This window comes from Sus scrofa, chromosome 4, assembly GCF_054392235.1.
Source record: "Sus scrofa isolate SSC_HxYL_T2T_F1_AM1 chromosome 4, Sscrofa_HxYL_maternal_Yorkshire_Landrace_v2.0, whole genome shotgun sequence".
NCBI lineage: Eukaryota > Metazoa > Chordata > Mammalia > Artiodactyla > Suidae > Sus > Sus scrofa.
Genome location: NC_139386.1, coordinates 15,741,854 through 15,762,047, shown reverse-complemented (window position 1 = coordinate 15,762,047; position 20,194 = coordinate 15,741,854). Strand labels below are relative to the sequence as shown.

Here is a 20,194-nt window from a genome sequence, read left to right as displayed (position 1 = left end):
GTGGGAACAGTGAAGATGGAAATCTTTATCAGTAGAACTCAGATTTTTTTTTTTTTTTCCTTCTGGCCACGCCCATGACATGTGGAAGTTACCTGGCCAGGGATTGAACCCATGCCACTGCAGTAACAATGCCAGATTCTTAACCCACTGCACCGCAAGAGAATTCTGATATTGAATACTTAATTTCAGTAAGTCCATTTAGAAAGGCAGATTGAAAATAAACACATTTTTGCTCTAATACCATAGCAGGAAAGTTGTATAATAAAATTTAAGAAAATCTTCTTCACTCAGTTCTGGAAATTAGAGATTCCAGGATAAAATTAGGGGGCAAAGAATTGAATTTTTATGGGAAGAAAGTAACTTATTTAGCTTAAAAATTATTTTGAATTTTTTTGAAAATTTTTTTTAGAGTCTTGGAAATTCACAGAGAGAGTATGAGAAGCAAGTTGTCCTGTACAGTATCCGCAATCAGTTACGATACAGAAATAACTTAGGTAAGTGGAGACATTTTTACTTTGAGATGGAAGTGACTATTGCTGAATTATTTTCTTAAATCTCGCCTATCTTTTCACTAGATATTTCATCATACTGAAATTTTTTCATATAAAAACTTTAAGAAACTCTATACTGATCTGTCACACCGAACAATTTGTGTTAACAAATAGATTTTTCTTTTTAATTCTGATGAAAATTATTTTTGAGATTTTATTCATAGATTCATTTTACGTATATTAATTTTGATTTACATGTCGTCTTTTTATTCTAGGTGAGAAAATGTGCCAGAAAAGAAGTATATTAGTTCTTAATAATTTTTTATTTTGAGGTATAAATTTTGCAAATAATATGACTTTATTTTTTTTTATTTTTTTGCCTTTTTGCCTTTTCTAGGGCCGCTCCCGCGGCATATGGAGGTTCCCAGGCTAGGGGTCAAATCAGAGCTGTAGCCACTGGCCTGTGCCAGAGCCACGGCAATGGGGGATCCAAGCCACGTCTGCAACCTACACCACAGCTCATGGCAACGCCGGATCCTTAACCCACTGAGCAAGGGCAGGGACCGAACCCGCAACCTCATGGTTCCTAGTCGGATTCGTTAACCACTGCGCCATGACGGGAACTCCCAAATAATATGACTTTAATGAAGACTCTATAATAATTGGAGCAAATTTTAAAACACAGTTGGTTCCATGGGGGGGGGGGGGTTTAAAGCTTTTTTTTTTTTTTTTTAATGTTTGCTTTTTGGAGTTCCCGTCATGGCTCAGTGGTTAATGAATCCGACTAGGAACCAGGAGGTTGCAGGTTCAATCCCTGACCTTGCTCAGTGGGTTAAGGATCCAGTGTTGCCATGAGCTGTGGTGTAGGTCGCAGACGCGGCTCGGATCCTGCGTTGTTGTGGCTCTGGCGTAGGCCATCGGCTGCAGCTCCGATTAGACTCCAAGCCTGGGAACCTCCATATGCTGCGGGAGCAGCCCTACAAATGGCAAAAAGACAAAATAAATAAATAAATAAATGTTTGCTTTTTATTTGTCAGATTACTTTGAATATTCTGTTGCCCTGCAGTCTTCCCTCCCATGTGTTAACTCTTATTTTAAGCATACTATTTCAGAGATAGGTTTTCTATGAAAGATAGGTATTCCATGGAAGTCAGAAGTCTTTTTATATTTAAGACACAAAAACCAGCAAATGGTTTTTAAAAAATAGGCTTGATTTCATAGAAAACTGCCATTCAGGTTGGCTGTCCTATAGAGTATCATAGTAGGGGATTAGATGGATTATAGCTTGATGTTTTATACCTTTTGGGGAGATAGTCTGTGCTCACCTCTTTGCTCTTTAGTTTGGTAAAAATTATTTCTCTGTTTATCTGTCCCCTTATACATTTTATTTATATACTCTGAAGTCTGTTTCTTGTGGCGTAATGGTTTCTTTGTTCTGACTTAAGTTATTTTATTTGTCCTCTTCCAATTTGCATACTTTCATTTTTAATTAATATTAATTTGTAAAGCATTTCTCATTGCCTTTGTAATTATGTGTAAGTATGAGACATCTGAAAAAGCTGGGGAATTTCCCTTTTCCCCCCCAGTGAAACATGTCAAGAAGGATGAACGCAAGTACTATGAGGAGCTGTTGAGGTACAGTCGCGATCATCTCATGCTGTACCCTTACCACTTATCGGATATCATGGTAAAGGGCCTGAGGATAACACCGTTTTCCTATTACACTGGGATTATGGAGGTGAGTGTACGGGGTGCATGGACCTTCAGGGTCGGGATGGGACTGGACTTCGTGTCAGGGACACTTTGTAGATGATGACCAGCCACAGTGGACATTGTTTCTGAGTTGACGGTGTCAAAAGGATGGTTGGCTACAAGTTAACCTTTGTCGCCCCACTGTGCAAGTAGTTGTCATTATCAGCGTTTTCACAGTGGGAAGTTATTTATTTTTACTCTGTTCTTAAAGATGTCGACCCTTTGTGCTCTTGTAGGATTAATCAGTCATTTATGTTAGCACAGTTTGTATAAAATTTATCGCTTTTAATACATAGTTAAAGTTGAAAATGTGGGTGACAGAATTGAACATTAAGTTCAGAGAAACTGAAGTTATTTAGGTATTTGCTAACTGTGGAAAGAATAAATGATGGTATAGACCCAACATTATGTAATGCAGGTGTCAGAAGAGTGGAAATGTATTGGTATTCCTGGCTGCCAATCTTTCTGTGTTTATTAACTCCTAGATGTTGGCCTTTTTCCAAAGGCAATTTTTAGGCTGGTGTTGAATACCTTTAAATACTATTTATATACTGTCTTTAAGTGAGCTTTATGTAAACGTTGGCAGTATTTATCTAGTATTCATTGGCTACTTAATTCTCTTCGAGTGCTGCTGTTCTGGGCTCACGGACCTCTGGAAGGGCAGAGGGCAGCCTAGAACCGAAGGAGTTGGCACCTCCAGTAGCAGTGAGCTCCCGTCTAGAGTTGCCTTCACTGGCACGCCCTTTCTTCATAGGCACTTCTGCAGTCTTGTGTCTCCTGTGTCTCTGCTTTGGAGGAAATATAAAGAAAAATTTGAGGCCCAGCCACCAGGGTCTCTGTCATTCCCTTGCCCTGGAACCAGGGTAGCATAATGAAGGTGGCAGCTAAGCAGTGCGTAGAACAGTTGTTGCTGCCTCTCCGATTGTTTTCCTGATGTCCACAGGTTTGGAGGAGATAATAGTTGGAGGTTTTGTTCCATTTACCAGCTTTCAGCTATATCCATGTGCCTGCTCTTAGCTGGTTTCTGTTCGTATATCATTAGATATAGCTCCTGGGTTGAGAATGGGTCTTAACATCCCCAAAGTAAACAGCTGGTTTATTACAGGAGATACAGATGAGGGTTGAAAGAAGCTGGGTTTAACTCTTGCCGGTTGGGACTTAGAGGAGCAAATTCCACTGCCTGGCTGAGGTCTTTGTTGGCAGTGCACATCTTGGGTGCATGCTGATGCAGCTGTTGACACACCGTGGGCCTTCTCTCAGGGTGGGCGTCTAGGATCAGGTGTGAAGTGTGGAGAGGCTGGAGTTCTGAGCTCTCACAAAGCTATTCCAGGGCAGAGGTTAAAGGAACCTGCCTGGGCTTCCCAGAGAGTGTGCTGTGAGAGACCTAGACCTGGAAGCCTGAGACTCGCGTACTAGGTTGGGTCCCTTGGTAAGTGCCGTAATGTGGGCCTGCCTGCTGTAGGTTGCCAGGCTCTGATCTCAGTGCCTCATCTAATAATTACTGTTATTCTCTTTGGCTATCGTAACATATTCATGTTTTCATCTAAGGACATTTTGCATTTAACATTAAAATTTTGTTCTTTTTAAAAGGACATTATGAACAGTGAGAAGAGTTATGATTCATTGCCGAATTTTACTGCTGCTGACTGTAAGTATTTAATTATGCTGAACGAGGTAATGTTTAGAGTATGTCTTTGTGCATACGTACTCCTGTCAGTATTGTGATGTGTGCTTTTAACCTGGTAGACTTGAATGATGAGAACAGCAAGCAGCATTATTGATAGGAATTTTATCAGATGGTACAAGTCAAGGATGATTTAGCCTTAATGTCCGAGAGAGGAATATTTTGGAGTGGTAGAATCAGAAAAATGGATCTAGTCTCTGTATTTCTAGAGAATGAAGTTCTTTCTGATGCTTGGGCTATTACGTGCCAAATGGGGGAAGAAAATTTGTGCACAGTATTTTTGCTGCACCATGCAGTTGTTAGTAACATAATTTGCTGGCGTTTTATTATGCTTGTTTTAATATTTGAAATGTGACTTAGTTCTGTTCTTAGTTTCTTCAAAAGAAGAAATTTTTGCTGATAAGTACATCTTGACTTCCTGAAATTGAGAGGACTTCTGCTTTTTAAAAAATTTTCTCGCTTAGCTTTGTCAAAAGTGTCAGCTTGAATTCATCTTTCCCATTTGGTTTTCTTTCATAATTTGTTTGTAGAATTCCTTTTAATTTGCTATTGTCTGTCATTAACCAAAAGATGAACACAACAAGTCAAGGGTTTTTTCCTAGCAGATTTATGAGTGTGCTGACATTTCAAGGTGTATCAAATGATTTTAAAGAAAAGGCTTTTTCTTTTAGGCCTAAGGCTTCTTGGCATAGGAAGAAACCAGTACATTGATCTGATGAATCAGTGTAGATCATCCAAAGTAAGTTAGTTGTTTCCCTTTCTTTCTCATTTCTTGTCCTTATCACACAGTCAGATGGTCTGATTAAATTTTTTAAGTAGTAGAAATAGTGAATTGTGGTTTCTTTGATCAAAGGAAGTATACTTAATACAGAAACAAAACAAAAAGCAGCTCATCGGTGTCTCTAGGTTATAACTTAAGTGACTATTGAATTAAAAATATTTAAGGCCTAAGACATTTCATTTATTTTTAAAAAATTAACTTTTGTTCTGCTGGTCTTTTTACCTGCTCATTCCACTCCCATGGTTCACTTCATGAGTGAAATCAGTACACATTTTCCAAATGCTTTTTCGCCTGGGTTTCCTTTAAATTTCTGGGTTTATATCTAAATTTAATAGTAGTGTTTTAAAGTAGCTTATTCTGAAATAATTTGAGAATGACTGTCTCCAGTACATCTAGAATACTTCAGATTTTTAAACATGAGACTCTTAAAAGATATTTATTTAGCCTCTTACAAACTGTCTTGTTATATTGTGAACAATGAAAAAGTAGTAATTTTAGGTTGATTGCAAATTCTCAAATGTTTGTACCATGGCAGAAATTTTTCAGAAGGAAAACGGCCCGTGATCTTTTACCAGTAAAGCCAGTGGAAATTGCCATAGAGGCGTGGTGGGTGGTACAGGCTGGATATATCACAGAAGATGACATAAAGGTAGATATCTGTAAAAATTAAATGTAGGATTTTTATTTTTAAGATTATTTTACGATTTTTAACTATAGTTATATAACTTTTAAAAAAAGTAACACTATTTGGTTTTCCCGAGGGAAATGAAACTTAAATTCAAAATTATAAATGATCTCAGTAGGCTAGAATATTGGTTGGTTTCGAAAATACTCTTTAGTAATGAGAGAGACTTGACTTGGTTCATGTACAGCAATCTGGGGGTTTTAATTAGAAGTTTCATGTGAAGTTACATGATGCTGCAGCTACCAGTAATGTCTTTGCTGACACATTTTGAGCACTCTCTGTATGCTCGATGTGCCGGGCACTGTTCCAGGTGCTTTTTATATTGTCTTATTTGATTCTCATCACAACCCCAGAGGGATGTATTGTTTGTAGCCTATTTCACGTGTGAAAAAAGTGAGCATAGAAAAATAAAGTAACGGCTCCCTTCACAGCAGTAGTAAATATCCCCGGATTTTAACCCAGGCAGTTTGCTCTTAATCACTGCGCCAACCTGCCCTACTGAAATGGTAGGTGCTTGCAGTGGTGTCAGGATCAAGGGAAATGCTATTCTTCGTGGTCAGATCACATGTGATGTAAGCTTTATCCATTTTAGAAGAGATGTTGGTTTAGAGGAAAGGGGTGGGGACGAGAGAGCTAGAGACCAGGTCATATCCAGGTAGCTGAAGGAATGTGAGTATGTAAATTTCTCTTTAGTTAGCATTTCATTTTACTTCAGAGGACAGAATAAATCCAGTGAGTGCAAGACTTAGAAATTTTACTTTAGTATATTTACTTCTAAGCAGAGATGTCAGACTGTGTCATGAGATCGTGACCTCCTTGTCACTTATAATAGTCCTGTGGAGTGTGAATAAACTTCTCATTTGAGAGGTTCAGGATCAGCAAATGGGTCAGATTCCAATTCAAAGAAGATGAGTAAATACGAGCATCTATTGTGAGCCCATGCTTACCAACAGGTATTGGCACTTGTAGTTGCTTTATTCCATAAGCCCTGTTGGTAGCATATTTTGGCGCCTTAATTGATGGTTACGTGCAGAGCTTTTTTTGTTAGAATTCTAGAGTGAAAATGAGAAAAGGAGGCAGCTCATTCAACTAGTGATATATAATCATTGGTTTTAACATGAGTGGATTTGCGGAGACTTGTCAATTAGTTAATCCGGACAGAACTTAATTAAAAATATTTTGCTTTTCCTAGATATGTACTTTGCCCGAGAAATGCGCTATCGATAAGATCATCGATGCAGGCCCTCAGCTCTCTGGATCACTAGATTACAATGTAGTACATAGTAAGTGGTTAGTAGAAATGGTCTTTCGTCAACATAAAAGTTTAAGCCATCAACAATTAATAGCAGTTATTTGTCAAGGAGTAGTCAGGAATAGTCGTATTTCTTAAGACACATTATTGTTTGGAAATATGTCCTTAGTCTATGGTTTTCCAGTGTGGCTATAATTAATCACATAAATTAGAAATTTATGCAGATGAATCATAAGAAAAATTGTCCAGTTCTGAGCAATTGAGGGAAACTAAGATTTGAAAGCTATGGTATAATTCTTCTATTTTACTTTTTTCTTTTTCACACAGCATTAAGTTGTAAGAATCTTTACAGAAAATCAGGAATAAAGATTTTTTTTTAATTGCTAATGTTTACTACTCAGTCTAAAACAAGATGCTTTTGCTTCTATAGGTTTATATAATAAAGGATTTATTTATCTGGATGTACCAATATCTGATGACAGTTGTATAGCGGGTAAGTGTGTGCTAATATTTCTCAATGTTTTTTTGAATGGCTACCTAGGTGCTGGGCACAGCGTATCACCCTAGTAAGTTAGACCCATATCATTCTAGGATCTTTGGTGTTAGAATTTTTCAAAGAAAAACATTTCTTCCTTATTACACTGTGGTACATTATGGTGATTCTACTAAAATTCCTTACTTTCATTTTTATCTTATATTGGTGTACATACTGTATTAAAACAGTAGAAATCTGAGATAAATTTCTTACAATCTTAAATCAAATCAATGTTTTTACAAATCTGTCACCTTTTAGACTTTGGTGCATAGATTTCTACATATATTCAGTAATAGAGAATGGTATGTTTTTAATTTTTACATGACACATATGTCTTATTTTTTTCATGCTGCTACCATTTTTTTTGGTCTTTACCTCCTCCCCCTTCCTTTTTCACCCACCTCCCCAAGTTAATATTAGGACCTTTGTGTGTTTTAGTTTATTAAACCATTGCCCCATTGCTGGTTATTTAGATTATTTCTTTTCTTTTTTTTCTTTTTTTCTTTTGCTTCACTGGTGATGTAGTTAACATCTTTGAACATAGAGTAGAGGTTTTTTCCTACAGATTAGGTTTCTTACAATTTATAGAAACACTTGTTATATTTAGATTATGTATTACAAGTGTATTTTCCATCATATCTTTTATCTTATTTTTTTAAAACATCGCAAATAAGATCTTTTATTTGTCACCATTAAAAGTCTGAATTTTAAACAGATCTTGCACTAGGGGCTCATGGCCGTCAGCTCATTTCACTGTAGCACCTGTCTCATCCCCAGTAGCTTTTCCAGAGCTAGTACCTTCACCATGTAGTTCCATGAGTTTCCCAATTCAAACTTGAGCTTCTTCAGCATTTTTACTTTTCTAACAAAGACGTCATGGAGCAGATAAATAGACTGGCAAGCCTTTTCTATGCCCTTTGCAATGCTTTCTGGAATCGATTTATTGATCACCTCTGAAAGTCATTTGTCTGCACCTCTCGGGACATGATTTCCATCATCTTTGGATTTCGCAGACCTGTTGGTGCTGGGCACAGGAGGGCTTCTGAATCTGATTGTTGTGTTTTTTAGTAACACCAGCACAGAACAGATGAAGCAGATAACCATCGGTGGTCTTGACGTCAACATGAGCTTCAGTCATGGTCTGCCATTTTTTGAACATTGAGCATGTTTTGTCACAGGTTAAGATCCATTCCTTGGAAGTTAGTCAGACAGTTTTTGCCCAGAATATCCTTAGTAATCAGCTTGAATTTTCTAAATGCAGCTTCATCATTCTGCAGATCAGCAAGGCTCACTTCAAACACATGACCCTTGAGGCCATCAGATGTGATTTTGGTTCCTTGAGTTCTAGTGACTAGTGTTTTGCCAGTATGTCTTATGTTGAACATAGCTGGTGCTTTCACGTCATACCAGTCTTTCTTAGAAAATGGATCAACCACTTTCTTCTTTTAGCTGTTGCTCTTGTTTGTGGTTTCTTTTAGTATTCTAAGGTATTTAATATTTCTGTAATTTAATGGGAAGTGTCAAACAACTCCAGAGACCTTACTGTTAACAAATTAGTGATGCTAGGGCTTACTACAAAAATACTCCCTTGTAGCAGGTTATCATGCTCAAATTAGTGTCCTGACCTTTATTTGTGTTAGCATGTGTTTATGGCCAGGCTTTCCTTGTCTTTTTTTTTTTTACCCTGGCTGCACCTGAGGCATGTGAAAGTTCCCAGGCCAGGGATCAAACCCACGCCACAGCAGCCACCCCAGCCACTACAGTGACAATGCTGGATCCCTAACCCGTTACACCACACGGGAACTCCTTTTTTTAAAAAAATAATAACTTTCTTGCTATTTCCAAGTATTTTTCCTTATATTTATTTTTATTAACATTTTTGAATAGGCAATAATTATGATATAAAATACTAAATTTACAAGAGTATAAAAACATCTGCTTCCCATGCCTGCTGCTGACCACCCAGTTCTTCTCTCAGCCACCAAGTTTCATGTCTATTCTTCCAGAAACATACTATACACATAGGCGTTTACGTATGTATCCTTTTTTCATGTGGTTTTGTTCTTACACAGATGTTGTACTCTAGTTCATGCTTTGTTTTTTTACCTTAATATATATTGGAAACTGTTCTGTATCTCTTCATATAGAGTTGCCTCATTCTTTTTGCCTAGATGTAAATTGTGTATTTCTAACCCCTTAGTACCTTGGTTCCTTCGCCTCTGAGATTGGGGTATAGTTTTGAACAACTCTTGGCATTAAAAGGATTGAATGAAAGTGTACATAAAGTAGCTGGCAGTATAGTCTGGCATGTAGTAAGTGTTCAGTAATTGTTTGCACTTCTTATTCACACAGCTGATAGTGTAGAGAAATAATTGTGTAAAAAATGGGATTACTAAAATGTTTCTAAAAAGAAACTGTTGATCCTTAAATGTTCTTGCATGGTTGGAAATATAGTTCTTGGAAATATGGGTAGCACTAAGTTAAAAATGATATGAATTAGGTCTGTAAAGTGAATAACCTATCTTGAAATGTACATTGTGGTTTTTCACAGTGTCTTCATTTTGACCCCTTTTGGTTGTCTTATTTCTCTCTGTTGGGATTTTTTTGTTTTTTTACTTTTTTTTTTTTTTTTATTACTCAAATGAATTTATCACACCTGTAGTTATATAATGATCATAACAATCTGATTTCACAGGATTTCCATCCCACAGCCCAAGCACATCCCCCCACCCCACAAACTGTCTCTTCCGGAGACCATAAGTTTTTCAGTGTCTGTGAATCAGCATCTGTTCTGCGGAGAAGCTCAGTCTGTCCTTTTTTCAGATTCCACATGTCGGTGAAAGCATTTGATGTTGGTGTCTCATTGTATGGCTGACTTCACTTAGCATGATAGTTTCTAGGTCCATCCATGTTGCTAAGAATGCCGGTATTTCGTTCTTTTTAATGGCTGAGTAATATTCCATTGTGTATATGTACCACATCTTCTTGATCCACTCCTCTGTCAATGGGCATTTAGGTTGTTTCCATGTTTTGGCTATTGTAAATAGTGCTGCAGTGAACACTGGAGTACATGTGTCTTTGCGAGTCGTGGTTTTCTCTGGATAGATGCCCAGGAGTGGGTCTGTTGGGATTAATTTAGGTTTTAGGTGCAGTTAGGTGGTGTTAGGGTTAGGGGACACAGGGACACCCAAATCCAGCTATGGCCTAGGCCTGTGCTTTCTTCCCAGGATGTTTTCCAAGCAAGTGTGTCCATGGGCAAGAATGGCAGATGAAAGCATGGTGCTGCTTTAATGTTGGTTGGGCAGAGCGCTTTAGTAAATTAGAGTATCTGAACCAAAGAGGTGGAGAGAAGTGAGTATGCATAAACTGTCAGACAGCGAGCAGTGAGCCAGTGGCTTCTTGTGCTGAGAAAGGTCCTAACCCTCTTCCCACTAAGGAGGATACAGAATGGAAAGCCCCAAAGAGCAGATGAGACCACTGATAAATGTGTGATGAATTTCTCCTCTTCTCTGGATGAGTGGGGATGATGGGAGAAAAGCAGAGAGCCGATACTTTCTGTCCACCTGGCTCTGTGTAGCACGGCAACTCATGGTCCTTCTCTGCTTTAGACCTGGCACCTCTGCTACCTATGGGGCATCAGAAACACAGCCTTGGCAGGCTTCCCCATTCTGAAGGAGCCACCCCCGCCCCCCGCCCGCCTTTCTACAAAGTCCATGCCTCCAGCCCTTCTCTGCCTCAGTAATACTGAGTGGTCCCTGGGGATTGCTTGCCGGATTCATGCTTTGCCATCAGAGTCCACTCTGTGTAAACAGCATTGTATATAACCTTAACTTGGGGAGGTTTAGAAGAATTTGCTATGGAGTTGATAAAATGAATCCAAAGCTGAATTCAGGGAGCTCCCTTCGTGGCTCAGCAGAAATTAATCTGACTAGAATCCATGAGGATGCAGGTTTGATCCCTGGCCTCGCTTGTGGGTTAAGGATCCAGCGTTGCCATGAGCTGTGGTGTAGGTCTCGGATGTGGCTCAGATTCCACGTTGCTGTGGCTGTAGTGTAGGCTGGCAGCTGCAGCTCTGATTCCACTCCTAGCGTGGGAATTTCTATATGCTGCCGGTGAGGCCCTAAAAAGACCAAAACAAAAAAAAAAGCTGAATTCAGTCCTTAAGTTGAATTACACTTTCTTGTTTTATTAAAGTATTATCACTGAGAAAAGTCTATTTTGTTTATTTTAGTTCCTCCCCTTGAAGGTTTTGTTATGAATCGAGTGCAAGGTGATTATTTTGAAACTCTACTCTATAAGATATTTGTTTCAATAGATGAGCATACTAATGTTGCAGAGGTAAGTGTGACATCTTGTGAAAGAACTTAACCTCAAGATTATAAAAGAAAGTTTGCATAAAGTAGGTAAAATTTTTTAATGATGTAAGTAAAATATTTTCAAAGTATGTACATTAGATCTTAGACCATTAATATACATAAGTCACTGTTAAGTTACTTCCTAAATATGTGTATTAAAATTCTTTTTAGTTATTAGCTTATAATTTGTTTAAATAACTTCATATGACTTTATAGTGAAGGCATTGTAGATGATTGATTGAATCTAGAGATCTTCTTATTTTAATTGTAACAAAATTAAACAGTAAGTAATTAAATTGTTTGGGTCACTGCCTAGATTTGTACTGTTCTAAGTGTCTGAAGAAAGGAAAGAAAATTTTGATTGTAAGATTGATTCAGTCTTTGAGTTATTAATAATTTAAATTTTACTGATTATGGTTAAATTGCCTATGTAATTATGTGACATGCTAATAATTCTTAGAATGTAAAATACGTATTTTTTTATTATTTTCCAGCTTGCAAATGTCCTTGAGATAGACCTATCCCTAGTTAAGGTATTGTAATTTTGATACTCTTCACTTACCATATGAATAAGATTATATTATATGGATTATAGGTTTTTGTCTTGAGAAGTGGAAGCAGTAAAGTTCTTACTAGCTTTCAGAGGAAGTGTGCACAGTCAGAGCTGCTTGCAAAGACAGGGAAGGGCATGATGAGACCCTGGACCAATCTTCCACCCCAGGGACTGAAAGCTGCCCTCCTGTGTCTGCATAGCAGGAAGCAGCCTGACCAGTGTTGTAATGAAGTCAGTTAAAGCAACAACTCTGCCTTCTTTCAGGTGGATCTGGGGGTGAGGGTTTGGGGGAGGCAGTTGCTTTGGGCCTTCCCCTTCCTGCCTATATGAAGACCTTAGGGGAAGACTCAGCCTTCTAAAAATGTATTTATTTATTTATTTATTTATTTTGCTTTTTAGGGCCATCCTCGTGGCATATGGAAGTTCCCAGGCTAGGAGTCGAATCAAGCTGCAGCTGCAACCTATACCATAACTCATAGCAACACCAGATCCTTAACCCACTGAGCAAGGCCAGGGATCAAATCTGCGTCCTCATGGATGCTATTCAGATTTGTTTCCACTGAGCCATGATGGGAACCCCTAAAAAATTTTTTCTAGTTATGAGATGAAAACCTTGAGGCTCACTATAGACATAGCCCACAACAGTTTTTTTCTCTCTGCAAACATTCTGACGTCTAGTTTATTTCAAATGCTCATTGTCTTCATATTCCTTTCAGAATGCTGTGTCAATGTACTGCAGATTGGGATTTGCCCATAAGAAGGGACAAGTAATAAATTTGGATCAACTTCATTCATCGTGGAAGAATGTACCATCTGTAAACAGATTAAAGTAACTCATTTATTTAGTATAAGATAGTATATTTTTGAGAAAAATCATTCAGTTTTACATACAAAAATTTACTTGTTCCACCTGTTGGCTAAGGTGAACCTTAAGTACTAGTGGTCTTTAATCCTGTGTGTGTGTGATCCTCTTTTTTAGAATGTGATGAAAAACTAAGAACCCTTCCCCCAGAGAAAAGCTCATACGGTATTTTACGTGTAATTCTAAAGGATTCTCGAATTCCCTGAAGTCTATCCATGGGTTTCATTAAGAACCTTTGATGTGTGTGCAGAGCATGCGGGGTCTCCATCTCAATTTGGGGCTTGAATGTAAGACAGGAAGTTCATAGTTTATGTACTGACTTGCGTAGCTGTTTTTATGTCTGGTCTTTATATGATTTTTTAGCAGTGGATGTATTCTTCATTAATAGGAGTACTTTAGATCCACAAAAGATGCTCCTTTCGTGGGATGGCGGGGAAAGTAGGAGTCCTGTACAAGAAGCTTCATCGGCTACTGACACCGATACAAATAGTCAAGAAGATGCAGGTTAGAGTGTCTCTGTTTGGCTCTGCCTACAGAAAAGCCAAGTGTCTATGCGTACACTCAGAGCAAACTCCAGGCTTACAGGCATTTTGTAGCTTGTTCTGGGTTTCATTCATTTACTATGTGGTCTTCGAGTACTTTCCCATATTTTAGGCCCTGTGCTAGGTCTCAGGGGTATAAAATTGACAAGAATATGATAGTTTCCCTCTAAAAATTAAGTCTGGAGAATGTAACCACACAAACCACAGCAGGGTAAGAAGTGTTATGGTGCCTCTGGGGAGCAAAGAACCCTCTTTCTGCCTAGAGAGGGTTAGGGAGCCTTTGTGGAGAGCATTGAGCTAAGGATGGATACAAACGTGCGGCTGGCAAGTGAAGGAAAGCCATGGCGAGGGCTAAGCACCAGAGGGTGGCAGAGCCTAGTGAGCAGGGGGGCTGCATGTGGTTTGGAGTTGGGGGGAGGGGCACAACTTGTACTCCAGTTCCTCCTCTGAGTTGCTCTGTTACCTGAGCCAGCTGACTTGCCTGAAGAGGTTAGGCTAAGTAGTCTTGTTGATCTGACAGTTATCAAGTCTCATTTATTATTGGTTTTCAAAAAATTTACTACAGGAGTTCCCTGGTGGCTCAGCAGGTTAAGGGTCTGGTGTTGTCACCGCTGTGGCTCGGGTAACTGTGACACAGGTTCAGTCCCTGGCCCTGGAACTTTTACCTGCCATAGGTGCAGCAAAAAAAAAAAAAAAAAAAAAAAAAAGCTACAAAAGTGAGTGCCTTAAAAACTTTTTTTTAACTTTATATTGGAGAGAGGTAAGATCAGGGCCTCTTAGGACTACAGTATTGCCTATGTTTAATTATAGACTTTCCGGCTAGTAAATAAAGCTGAAATGAAATACTTTCTCCTTCCAAATGACAAGCACAGAACAGTTTTCATGTACTTGATTTTAAATTAGGATATTTTTTTTCAGCTGACACAGCCAGTTTAAGCAGTTTGAGCTTGTCTACAGGATATACAAAGCGTATCGCATTCCTTTTTGACTCAACTCTTACTGCCTTTTTAATGATGGGAAATCTTTCACCAGTAAGTTAAATTCTTGTTTAACTATGAAAATATTTAAAATAAAGGTTAGATACAACATAATTCAGTGCTTTTATATCTTTTTTAAGTACCAGATGATTTATTCCTGAAAATGCAACCACTTGGTTTTATATTCCGTAGAGGAGTGTAGTAACTTTTTAGTGAAGGCTACTTTGCTAATAAGAAAACTCAGCTCCTCACCTCGCTCACCCTTATGTTTTAAATATGTTGGAAAGCATGTTATAAACATAAGATATTATGCTTAGCATTCAAAGGGAAAACTAGAGCTTATTAATAATAGGATTACGTAAGGTACATTTTAGTTTTGTTTTTATTTCTTTATTGCAGAACTTGAAAAGCCATGCAGTCACAATGTTTGAAGTCGGCAAACTCTCAGATGAGTCTCTGGACAGCTTTCTTATAGAACTAGAAAAGGTAAATCTAGGTAGTTTATAGTGGGATGTCAGGGCATCTGGAACTTTTCCTTGCTTGATAAAACGTCTGTCACTGATTGTGTAGATTGTTGGTATATTCTTGCGCGTTCCTACCTCATTCCCACTGTAATACTGGGGCCATCATTTAGACTTAAACATATTGAGTGGATGAATGAATTGTGTGATTTTAAAAAAGTGATTTGTCTACCTCATCTGCATGCTTAGCATATTTCGATGTAATAAAGAAATGAAGGTACAGAAACCTTCAGTCTATATGTAATTTTTTAAATTGCACGTTTCTAAAATTACATTTAAATTTTTTTTTCAATATGACACTCAAAGATCTACTCTTAAGCAATTTTAAGTGTTTGTTCCACTTAAACATGGAACACTCTCCCTGGGTATCATATTTATGTCCCTTCTCACTATCCCTTGTAGCACCTTGAAGACATGGGCCATATTTGTTCTTAACCATCTTTTTTCCCCATGAGTACAGCCCTAGCTTTCCTTAGCTCTAAATCTTAATTGCCCTTTTTGGTGTTGTTCATTCCCTGGGTATTTTATTCTGTCTTCTGTGCTTCTTTATGCAGTTTGTGTGCCTAATCTATTCCTTGACTAATAATTTTAGTACCTTTTGTAATTCAGTGAATTATTTAGTGATGAACTCTGTATGTTTAGAGAATTTTGTATGATTTTGTAATTCCTTTGTATCTCAAAAATAAGTAAATAAAAAGATTATAACATTTTTCCCAGTACTCCTAATCCATAGGATTTTTACATTTTTAGTGCCTGAGATAATTCTTGTTATTAAGTAGTCTGCTCAACGTTTATCTTTATGTTTTCATTATTTCCTCAATATTTTTAATACCTCATAACCCTATTTCTTATTGTGTATTATCTTTTTATATCCAGCATATTTACTGATTTTTATTTTTCTCACCTCAACGAGTCTTTTGTTAAATATAGTAAATTGGAAGATCATTTTTACTTTTTAATCTCTCTCTCTCTTTTTTTTAACCACATAGTCACTCTTGGGAAAGCCTTTTAGTCCGAAGTTTAGTTTTTAAAAATAGTGTCTTAACTCTTTTTTGAGAAGCTTCATCTTGATTAAACTTAATCAGTCGATCTTACTAATTTAATGCAAATCTAATTTAGTTTTTTCCCCCTGTAGGCCTGTCCTTCACTTTTCTGTGTTGTTTCTGGGATATATGTGTGTTTAAATGTTGAGTAGGTGACTGACCTGTATCAGAAGAGCATGCGTTAAAATGTAAACACAGTGAAGGCAGGGGTTTTGTCTGCTCTTTTCCTTTCGTCCTGTAGAGATCATAGCGCATAATAGGGACTCAGTGAATCCTTGTCGAGTGATTTTAAGCTGTGTGCTCAGCACTGGTGAACAGCTTGTTGAATCACATACTCCGTTGTCCGTACAACCAGTGATACACAGTTGTGAACAGGGTGATAAGATAGCGGTATAATTGGTGACCATGCATTGGAGTACTTTTCTGAATGAAGCAGAATATATAGATCTTAGAGTTTTTTACACACTCTATTTGAATCATATATGGAACATAGAACATATTATGGTACAATTAAGCATTACTTGGTTTTGCTGAAGTTGTTAGTTTTACTTGTTGGGTAATTTCTGTCATCCTCAAATGGAAGCTCAGCCAAGATTGAGGTTAATATTTGTTTTGATTTAAATTAGTCTTAATATCTCTACTGTGTGGCTGGGTACTTGAATGAATGGCATAGAGTGGTATTTGTTGTAAAATGTATTTTCTCTTGGTTTAGGTGCAGAGCACCGGTGAAGGAGAAGCACAGAGATATTTTGATCATGCACTTACTCTGAGAAACACAATATTGTTTCTGCGTCATAATAAAGATCTAGTTGCACAAACTGCACAGCCAGACCAGCCCAATTACGGTATGATAAAGTATACTTGATTTTGAAGACATGATCCTGTGGAACTTCTTTCTAAGAAATTAAACAGGTCGTGCTTACTTATTCAGCCATTGCTTATTTAAAACATTTTGTGTAGGAGTTCCCGTCATGGCTCAGTGGTTAACTAACAAACCGACTAGTATCCATGAGGATGTAACTTAGTTAAGATCAGAGATGCTCCTCTTGTTTATCTGTGAAAGGCCGGACACTGACAGACCAGAATGCTTGTTAAGCAGACTTTGGTTAAGCTTCTCTTCTTGTGATGTTAATTTTGCTCACCCAGTCAATGTGGTTTTGATTTCTCTACTGTGTGGTTAAGTGTTTGTCCCCTCGCAACTAATAAGCAGTCTGTGGGGAGACCATCAGATATCCTACTTCTTATATCAGTGTTTCCTCCTAGATTTGGCGTCCACTGTTGATTCCTTACTGAACCTTTCTTTACTGTGATGGTTGCAAATTGATCATTTTTTTCCAACTTTAGAACTTCTTCCTTTTTGAACGTTTGGGACCAAGCCTTCTCTTATATTTGCAGTATAGATTTATCAATTCCTGTTTTTTCAGTGGTTTATAATCAGTCATTATTGTCTGAATTATTTTTTTGCTACAGTTGTCTCAGATTTTGCCAATAGATTTCTTTTTTCCTTGTCCTTTGCCTCTCGTCTTTCTCAAAGAAAAATTTTTTTGGTGGGGGGGAGTTAATGTTTATTTTCTGGCAAAACTATCTTACCTTATATTTCTGCTCCAACCCTGGAATCAGCCTTTTCCGCTGGGAAGCTGGTTTCTTTTACTCATGAATGGTCTTAAAGACCAAGATCTTGGTGCCAGTTGTGCTCATGTCCTTTCAGCAGTTCGTGTATTTTCTTTAGATTCACTTTTGCTTAGAGGGCTACCTTGATCTTCTAAAGTTTCAAGTATCTCTTTTTAGAGAGCATTAGGATGGGTCTATTCCAGAAGGTTTAAGAATGGAAACACTGGAATTCCCGTCGTGCCTCAGTGGTTAACGAATCCGACTAGGAGCCATGAGGTTGCGGGTTCGATCCCTGGCCTTGCTCAGTGGGTTAAGGATCCAGCATTGCCGTGAGCCGTGGTGTAGATCACCATGTGGCTCGGATCCCAAGTTGCTGTGGCTCTGGCGTAGGCCGGTGGCTACAGCTCGGATTAGACCCCTAGCCTGGGAACCTCCCCATGCCGAGGGAGCGGCCCTAGGAAAGGCAAAAAGACAAAATATTTATATATAAATATATATAAAAAAAGAATGGGAACACTTACTTAAAATTGCATGCTCAGTGAGTTCATCTTTATGGACCACAGTCTAGGGCACGTGTTTCTAAATGAGCAGTTCTCGCCCCTCTGGTCAATTCAGCAGTTGGCTGAGAAATTTCTGTGGAGATTGGCAGTTGGGGGAGGGAAGGATACAGCTTTCCTGTGGCACTTAGGCTTTCATAAGATGCCACTGCCGTGTTATGGCGGGGGGCAGAGAGGAAGCTAAATAAGGCAAAGCAAACATATTTTTAAAGTAAAAGGTTAGCCTGAAGAAACACCAATAGACAGTTATCTTTCCAGACCAGAAGAATAAAGACTTTTAGCTTTAAATCTTAAAAGAGTCTTAGTACTCTCCTAGGAAACAAGGCACTGTTTGGTAGATTCTCCCGTATTAAAAAAATTTAAATCTCAAGGCAGTTATCAGTACTTAGTCTTAGACATTTTGGTTTCACATTGTCAGTCTTTTATTCTGTGTGTGTCGATCATAATTCAGGTTTTCCTCTGGATCTCTTGCGCTGTGAAAGCCTTCTGGGTTTGGACCCTGCAACTTGCAGCAGAGTTCTAAACAAAAATTACACCCTGCTTGTTTCCATGGCTCCTCTTACCAACGAAATCCGGCCTGTCAGCAGCTGCACACCTCAGGTAAAGACCCACTGGGAGGCTCACTCTGCTGTCACTTCATCCTTTCTCATGGCGACTTGAAGGAGAGGTTTAACAGTCTTGCTGTGTTAATTTTCAGTTTGCAGATAGTAGATATTAAAATCACTGACTCAGAAAGCAGTTTTGTATTTTTTGCTGTTGTAAGATGTTATTATGTTCAGTTTGTGAGGTGTAATTGGTACATTTTATATGTGTATTATCTAGTGACTAATGACACACTAGTTAAAATTTTATTCTCGAATGCAGGATTTTAAGAGAATGCTTTTGGGTGCTCTAAGACGGAAACTTGGATGGCTTTGAGGGATAAGATAAATATAATTAGGAAAAATGAAATATTTTGAAAGTGAAGCTGTGATGCTAAGTAAGCGGAAAAGAAAAGATGAGGCTTGAAAAGTAGAAGTTTAATTATCTTTAAAAGTGTGAAAATGGAGTTCCCATCGTGGCTCAGTGGTTAACGAATCTGACTAGGAACCATGAGGTTGCGGGTTCGATCCCTGGCCTTGCTCAGTGGGTTAAGGATCCAGCGTTGCTGTGAGCTGTGGTGTAGGCCACAGACACAGCTCGGATCTGGCATTGCTGTGGCCCTGGTGTAGGCTGCAGCTCCAATTAAATTCCAGCCTAGGAACCTCCATGTGCTGCAGGAGAGGCCCTAGAAAAGGCAAAAAGACAAAATAAATAAATAAATAAAATAAAATAAAAGTGTGAAAATGACTTCTGCTCTTTTACTTTTTCAAAATAAATCAGTTGTATTTATATCTAATCTTAGCAAGGCCATTGTGCCGTGTACTGTTTTCAGAGAGTGGGGATTATGCCGCTGTTCTGCAGTGCTACATTGTGCCAGGTTTCCTAGATGTGGTAGGTTTATTGGTGTAAAAGAAGGGAGGGGGAGTTCCCATCGTGGTGCAGTGGTTAACGAATCCGACTAGGAACCATGAGGTTGCTGGTTCGGTCCCTGCCCTTGCTCAGTGGGTTAATGATCCGGCGTTGCCGTGAGCTGTGGTGTAGGTTGCAGACGCGGCTCGGATCCCGCGTTGCTGTGGCTCTGGCGTAGGCCGGTGGCTACAGCTCCAATTCAACCCCTAGCCTGGGAACCTCCATATGCCGCGGGAGCGGCCCAAGAAATAGCAACAACAACAAAAGACAAAAAAAAAAAAAAAAAAAGAAGGGAGGGGATTCTTGTACAAGGATGATTTGGTTGCCTCTGCTGGTCTAGCTGCTCAGTAAGCACACCCTCCCTTTACCCCAATTTTGTCCTCTGTCCAATGGGAGCGGTTGTAGATTTGCATTTACTGATTTTTTTAAAACAATTTTTTGTGTGCGTTCCACTCCCCCACCCCCATATTTGGTTGCCGTGTTACAAATGAGCAAAACCAGG

General features: G+C 38.6%; 1 protein-coding gene and 1 pseudogene across 3 annotated transcripts in view; one reads left to right on the top strand and one right to left on the bottom strand.

Moving 5' to 3' along the window:
* Positions 1–20,194, top strand: part of FAM91A1 (family with sequence similarity 91 member A1) — an 87,091-nt gene that overhangs the window by 50,030 nt on the left and 16,867 nt on the right. For 2 of the 3 annotated variants that reach the window (XM_085021716.1, XM_003354982.6), the window contains exons 2-16: positions 410–494; positions 2,078–2,229; positions 3,834–3,891; positions 4,599–4,666; positions 5,244–5,357; positions 6,586–6,676; positions 7,076–7,138; positions 11,412–11,518; positions 12,030–12,068; positions 12,805–12,917; positions 13,339–13,454; positions 14,411–14,523; positions 14,869–14,955; positions 16,746–16,878; positions 18,653–18,801. In XM_085021716.1, coding sequence (XP_084877842.1) covers positions 410–494; positions 2,078–2,229; positions 3,834–3,891; positions 4,599–4,666; positions 5,244–5,357; positions 6,586–6,676; positions 7,076–7,138; positions 11,412–11,518; positions 12,030–12,068; positions 12,805–12,917; positions 13,339–13,454; positions 14,411–14,523; positions 14,869–14,955; positions 16,746–16,878; positions 18,653–18,801 — 1,488 coding nt within the window. Of the gene's footprint in view, positions 1–409; positions 495–2,077; positions 2,230–3,833; positions 3,892–4,598; positions 4,667–5,243; positions 5,358–6,585; positions 6,677–7,075; positions 7,139–11,411; positions 11,519–12,029; positions 12,069–12,804; positions 12,918–13,338; positions 13,455–14,410; positions 14,524–14,868; positions 14,956–16,745; positions 16,879–18,652; positions 18,802–20,194 lie in introns of those variants that run through there. The other variant, XM_085021717.1, reaches the window with a different exon arrangement.
* LOC100736994 (small ribosomal subunit protein eS1-like) lies at positions 7,926–10,895 on the bottom strand (annotated as a pseudogene).